The sequence below is a fragment of the Salvia hispanica genome, chromosome 6 (genome assembly GCF_029641045.1).
Source record: "Salvia hispanica isolate PSC_SH4W2 chromosome 6, Shi_PSC_v1, whole genome shotgun sequence".
NCBI lineage: Eukaryota > Viridiplantae > Streptophyta > Magnoliopsida > Lamiales > Lamiaceae > Salvia > Salvia hispanica.
Window position 1 is genome coordinate 6,242,485 of NC_142697.1, and position 7,368 is coordinate 6,249,852.

General features: G+C 32.7%; 1 protein-coding gene across 1 annotated transcript; it reads left to right on the plus strand.

Moving 5' to 3' along the window:
* Positions 1–3,078: 3,078 nt before the first annotated feature.
* Positions 3,079–6,129, plus strand: LOC125206153 (protein FAR1-RELATED SEQUENCE 5-like). Its single transcript, XM_048105445.2, has 6 exons — positions 3,079–3,256; positions 3,543–4,074; positions 4,606–5,125; positions 5,250–5,390; positions 5,494–5,707; positions 5,789–6,129. The coding sequence occupies exons 1-6, from the start codon at positions 3,079–3,081 to the stop codon at positions 6,127–6,129; spliced, it is 1,926 nt and encodes a 641-aa protein (XP_047961402.1).
* Positions 6,130–7,368: the final 1,239 nt, after the last annotated feature.

A 7,368-nucleotide genomic window follows, 5' to 3' on the forward strand; every position in this document is an offset into this window, starting at 1 on the left:
GTGGTGTTGTCATTTTAACACAATCCTATATATATTTATATATATATTTAAGTGGTGTTGTCATTTTTGGGTTGAATTCGTCCTGAATTTGTCGATTTTGCTTTAAGTTTGGGTATAGGTTGTATGTTTGTTGGTTCCGCAGACGAATGAGCTATCGTTCTGTGTAAAATGGTTTCTGTTGTTGTTGTGTTTGTTAGCGTTGGGATGTCGAAAAGAGGTCGCCCATACAAAAGTCAGCCCACGCAGTCCGAAGGTGAGAATGCTGCACCATTTTAACACTCTGCAAGTTTCTTGTCTTCCATTTTGGTGCATTATTCAGTTTTTTTTTGTGCATTTGTATCATTATTATTAGCATTATAAGTTTATTATATCTCTGTTCAATTGTTGCTTGAAGTGTTGTCCTTTGTTGTCACATTATTATGCACATATGCTGCATTATTTGGTTGAAAATGAACATTATTTGTTCATTGTGTTTACGGATAATAATATGTACATTGGTTACATTGAAACAGTTTCAAATATGTACATTATTTGGTTAATAATATGCATTATTTAGTTGAAAATGTACATTATTAAGTAATGGTGTGTACGTTTTTAAGTATAAGCAAAACTGAACTATTTCTAAGTTTGAATCTTTGTATTAGTTACCCAATTTGTAATAGTAAATATTTGCATTATTAAGTTCATATTATGCATTATTATGCTGATATTATGCATTACATAGTAGACATTTTACATTATTGAGAAAAGGTGTCTATCTATGCATCGGATAAATTGATTTTTATGCATTATTTACTCATTTGTTAACATTAATGTGCAAGATTTTGTGCATTACAGAAAACTCATGGAATACATATCTCTTTCTTTTTTTTGGTCAGCAAGTAAGCAGCGTCGCGTTGATTTTGACGAAGTAGTAGATGATGTAATTCTAATTGTATTAGCCCAGAAGCTTCGGCATAGATTATCGGAGGACAAAGCAGAGACCAGTACATACCGTAAAGAGTGGATAGGATGTATGGGGTGGAGAAGTATGGGGAGTGATCGTATGGATACTTTATGGATATGATGTTTTTTTGGGATTGGAACACTATTGTTTTTTTTTTTTTTGGTTTTGATAGCTTAATGTTGGAAGTGATAATATCAGAATTGTTGGTTAGCTAGTTGTGAACAATTTCAAGTTTTATGAACTTGTGCAAATTAAGTTTCAATTGTGGAGAACATTCTGGTATAACGAACACTACACATAAAAACAAAACAACATGCATATCAGAATTTATAGTCATTATATGCCATAAATCGTACATTACGGAAAAGAATGAATGCATTATACACTGATATTCGTACATTACATAAATCGCGAAATACAATACAACAGGCCCTATTAGAAAATAAAGTCTGAAATCTTTTGATGGAGAAAATCAAGCTACTTACCATAACTAAATTAAATGTGAAAGACAATAAGGCCCTTTTCGATTATTTTAATGAATATAATTTAATTAATCAGGCCCTATTTTGGGCCATTAGATCTTGCAAATGGATGGACAAGATTAAAAAGGAAAAAGAACAAAATATGGGAAAAATATATGAATACATCCCTATATATATATATATATATATATAGGGGTGCACTATGGTGCCACCATAGATAGGATAACACCATACCACCAATATAGTCCGTTAGATCTCGTCTATGGACGCCTAGGATTAAGTTTCGTGAAAAAACACGGGTTTGCAGTCTACTGTATTAGATATTGCAGTCTACTGCATTAGATATTGCAGTCGTGGTAAACTGCAATTATTGTTGTGGTAAGACTGCAATATTCAATGAACAGTACTGCAATCTGGTAACGTAAAAATAGAAATTTCATATTTTATCCCTCCGTGTTTTTACACGTGGTAGCATGACAAACACACGATTTTCAGATCCAATGGCCTAAAATGGTGGTATGGTGTTATAATAAAGAGGGTTGTCATCTTAGTACATCCATATATATATATATATAGGGATGGTGATCAATTGCTAACTAATTAGCAATCTAAAATTGAGACCAATTTTTAACCATTAGATTAGAAGATCTTGTGGTTGATATAATGTCAAGTGTAATATATTTTAAATTTAAATAATTATTAATTAAATTAAAAGGGTATTAATTACTTTCTCTCTCCTCAAAATCATCTCAAATCTTTAAATTTACGTAACTCTCTCAATTTAAATTATTTTTTCGCAAAAAATATATCAAATTAAAGATAATTTAATAAGGATTCCAACAAGATCTCAATTGCATATGTTCCGACGATGTTCGGGTGATGAAATTTGATAAATTATATTTCAATTTTCGCACATGTTGATAAGCAGCTTATCAACAAAGGCAACAAAAAATCTCAATATATTGTAGGCAAAATCTCAATATTATGCATGTCCAATCTCAATAAAAATGTGTTGATATTTTCTTGTCCTTGTGTTGATATTCTAATGTCATATTGTTGATATTTGTAATACACAATGTTGATATAAAAAAACACTCACGAAAATTAAGATATGATAACATAATGACAATATTACCCTTTTGTTGATATTTTTTCTATTATTTATTGAGATTTGTGAGCTTTAATCTCATCCACTCATTTTAAAATCCAAGAGTAGAGATTTAGTCTTGATTTTGGATTAGGGTGTTATAAGCATTAGAATAGAACCCTATTCTATTATATATAGGGTTTTGATCAAGATAGAACTATTCTTAAATGTAGAACCAAGGCCAAAAGGAGACCGTTGGATCTTTTAATGTAGTGGTGTTGATTTGTCATCAATATTAATTAAATATGTGATTTAAATATGTTATAAATACGTATAAGGGTAAACATGGTAGTTTGTAATTCGGCAGTTTTGATCATGTCCTATATTTGTGGGATAGTTATATTTTTAAATTAAAATATCATATATTAATGAATATAACTAACCTAAGTAACCATAACACGAATTACTGTTCGTGTGTTATTGCAGTATGAGAAATCTGAGTTAATAAAATTTTTTATGTTTCTCTTTTTCATTTCATACTTTGTTGCTCCCTAATAGATAGTATGGATCCTGGATCGTCTTCGTCTGCATTTTGCGATGGTTTTGTCCCCACGAATGAAGATCAGTGTGACTTTGGGTTTTGCAACGGGCTTGCAGATAATATCTCCTACCATGATGCAGGCATTGGTGCCGATGATGATCCTGACGAAGGTGACGACGGTGTCGATATGGATGATGAAGGTAATCTTTTTTAGAATTGCATTTTTTTTTGTCACGATTGTAACAAAAAATTTAAGTGAATTCGTGATTTCTAGTTTATTGGTGTACAATAAATATAGAACTATGATATGAAATGGTAATTATAGACCATGTTTATGTTGCTGTAATAATTTTGAAAGACATCAGCAAAGTAAAAAATATGTATAATAATGGAGACCTTTTCCAATTGTATAATACGTATGAGAGTTACTTATAATGCAAGTATATTTTGTTGTTAGTTTGTTAATTATGTCTATTTATTTTATAGTCATTTACACGCCGGAGTGCACCGAGGACATGAAGCCGTACAAAGGCCAAATCTTCCGTACATTGGATGATGCAAAAGAGTTTTATAATAATTATGCTCGTTTGGTTGGGTTTGACACAAGGAAGAATGGTTCGAAAAAGGTTGGTGATAAAATTATTTGGCTATACGTCGCGTGTTCTAAGCAAGGACAAAAGAAAGAGAATGAAGAGGGCTTTATCCCAAAACGGAAACGTGGATTAAAGAAGTGTTGTTGCAGCGCTAGAGTGGTGTTTAAGTTTTCAGGTTGTGTTGGAGATGTAGTTCATGATTTTGTGGAAGGACACAACCATGAACTGGTTGACCCACTTCATCAGCGTTTTATGAAATTGAATCGTTCTATGGATTTAGTGAAGCAGAAGCTGTTAATTAATTGTGCAAATGCAAATATTGGACCCACTGATAGTTATAGGCTTTTGAATGATTTGCTTGGTGGATATGATTCAGTTGGGTGTACCGTTTCAGAAGTTAGAAATTTTACTCGTGACGTCAGAGGGTATGCAAATGGTTATGATGTACAAATATTGCTTAATGAAATGCGTAAGAAGAAAGAAGTTTGTGACGCATTTACATTTGAGTATGAGCAGGATTCACAAACAGATTAATAAGTTTGTTTTGGTGTGATGCCTATTCGAGGATGAGTTATCACATGTATGGGGATGTGGTTGCCTTTGACACCACATATTCTACAAATAGGTAATTTTATTTATTCTTAAAATTTTTATAAGTGTGCTTGTATATGGTTGTCACAGTATGAGTTGTTGATGGTCCTATCTTATGGTGCATATGATTTATTTTTGTCATAAACGACTGCTCAATATGTAATGAGGATGTATATGGTTTGAAATGAACATTGGGATGATATTTTTATTTTTATAAACCCACGTTTTTATTTGTGCATTTGTATATTTTCTGGTAACATAATTACCTATTCAGTTCATGACATTTACTGTGTAAATGCAGAAGACAGATGTGTATTATGCAATGACAAAGGGTGTTTGTAACTTAATGTCAAAGTTTTTCACAGGTATCGTATGATATTTGCTCCATTTACGGGGAAGGATAATCATGGGAAGCCTATAACATTTGCTGCTGGTTTGTTAGCTAATGAAGGTACTGAGTCATTTTCTTGGTTGTTTAACCAATTCGTGAAATGTATGGGTTCGGCACCGAAGTTGATAGTGACTGATCAAGATTTGGCCATGAAATCTGCTATTCAGAATGTATTGGTTAATACTAGGCATCGGTGGTGCATGTGGCACATTATGAACAAGCTTGCCGACAAAGTCTCGAAGGTTTTGCGTGCTAATGAAGATTTTAAGAAGGAGTTATCTGATTGTGTGTGGTCCGAGCTAATAGAACCCGAGGAATTTGAAGTTACATGGAAAGGTATTATGGAAAAATATGGATTGGAAGGTGATGATTGGTTCGAACCGATGTTTGCATCGAGAAAGTTCTGGGTTCCAGCGTACTTTAGAGACTTTCCAATGAGTTCATTGATGAGAACTACTTCCGTGTCAGAATCACAGAACATTTTTTTTCAAGAGGTACTCCAAATCAAGAGTTAATCTTGCTGTTTTCATAATGAATTTCAATCATGCTTTGGAAGCCCAGCGAAATAATAGCACACATCTTGACTATTTGGACTCCACCATTGTTCCTACATTGAAGACAAAGATGTCTATAGAGAAGCATGCTTCAACGATTTACACTGGTACTGGCTTCAAAGCAGTTCAGGAGGAGATATTGGATGCGTGTTATAGCAGCAGTATAACACAGATTTGTAAAGATACTTTTACGGAGGTTTACAAGGTAATTGCGTTGAATGTTGGATATTATTTTCTCTAATATGTTTATAAAATTGCGTGCATCAGTAAGGATCTAATTGTAGTCATTACATGATTTATTTGTGTAGGTGGAAGACTACCGTGAGAACACATGGACAGTGACTCATTATATTTCTGAGGATTCATATTACTGTGGCTGTAGAATGTTTGAAAGGGTTGGTAGAATTTGCAGCCACATATTTTTGGTATTGAAAAATAAGCACTTGAAGTTGATTCCGGAGAAGCTATTTGGAAGGAGGTGGTTGAAGACACCACTAATGAAGGCTGTACATGGTGTTTCGTGTGAGAATGATCAGAATTTTTCCTTTGTTGACGAGTAAAAGAGGGCACACAGCAAGTTGTATGAATCATTGTTTGAACTAGTGCAAGGTGTCGAGAGTAACATTGATCTAATGCATGCTGCTACTGCTATTATTGACGACGGCAAGAAACAACTACTAGGTGATGGTGTCGTAATGTCAGCAGCTCAGAAGAAGAAGATGATTGAGAGCTTCTATGGATGTGAAGTTCCAAGTGTAATAGAGGTGCATCCACCGCAGTTAGTTAGCACAAAGGGCAGCGGCAGTAGATTGATTTCAAGGAGGGAAAAAGCTATACGAATGATGAGCAAACCTGGTCGCCGTTGCGCAAAATGCGGTGAAGTTGGCCATCATGATTCACGTAATTGCAAAAACGCAGAAGGGAAAAATAAAATTACGGAATGAAGTGAGTGACTTTAGTTTTTTTTTTTTTTTTTTTGATTGTTAAGTTTGTGGAGTGTTTTAGGACGTTTATTACAATAGTCAGACGTATTGTGATCATGTTTAAAACTCTTTATGAGATGTGTAATGTTTTTTTGTTATTATGAGTTATATGGTAAAATGGTGAATGTAATCTAATTTTGCGTTTTGTAATTCATTGTATTGTGAATCTTGTTGGAATTGATTTTTTCCAATTGATGAACATGTTCAAGTAATTGGGTCGTCACTTGATAGTTGATTCTCACTAATTTAAATAATTTTGAACTTTATATTCATGTATGACAAATATAAGAATAAAGTATTAATACCCATTACATTAATATGATAATAATTTCCATGTACTCCCTCCGTCTCCTAAAAAATATTGGGTTTGATATGAATTTTAATGCAAAATTAGTAAAATAAGATAGAGCTAGAGAGAAAAAAGTAATTAAAGTATTACTAGTGGGGAATGAGTCCCATCCCGTTAGAGATAAAAGAATTTCCAAAATTGAAAAATGTATTTTTTTACGAAGTAAAAAGGAAAGAGTGCATATTTTTATGGGATTGGGGAAATAAATCACAACTTCTTAAATTAACTAATTATCTCAATCTTCTAACATGACCAATTATTTCACAATTTCATTGGTATCTATAACAATTACTACTGCTATATTGCGTAGTTAAATAATTTTCTAATGCAACATTTTAATAGTTTTGAATCTTGATGAAGTATATATTTTATTGTAATGTATTAACACAAACCGTGGGATAAGTCCTTAACTAGTTTAATAATTATATATGTAATTCCACATTTCTACGGAATTCAATAATTCTATGTCCTGATTATACATTTACAGATATATTAAAATAAAAAAACAACACTGAGGATTAAGTTCTATAGAAAAATTATTAACTTAAACTTTAAAAACATGCATTTCTGAAAAATCAATGTACTACTCTGAATTGAAATTGAGGTTCCTACAATCTAGTACCACTACTATGACAAGTGGAAATTTAAAAACAAGTTCCTACAATCTAGTACTACTACTGCGACGACAAGTGGAAATTAAAAAACAGATTCCTACAGTTTAGTACTCCCTCCGTCCCACTTAAAATGCAACATTTGGGAATCGGCACGAGATTTTATGTAGTGTTGTTTTGTGAGTTAATGAAGAGAGAGTAAAGTAAGATAGATGAAAAAGTAGAGATAGAGTTGTTTCC

Bases quoted from the DNA above. Each gene is read 5' to 3' on its own strand.
- LOC125206153 (XM_048105445.2), top strand. From the start codon at position 3,079: ATGGATCCTGGATCGTCTTCGTCTGCATTTTGCGATGGTTTTGTCCCC. The intron at 3,257-3,542 runs GTAATCTTTTTT...TTTATTTTATAG, and splicing joins TGTCGATATGGATGATGAAG to TCATTTACACGCCGGAGTGC. The intron at 4,075-4,605 runs GTATGCAAATGG...AGTTTTTCACAG, and splicing joins TTTACTCGTGACGTCAGAGG to GTATCGTATGATATTTGCTC.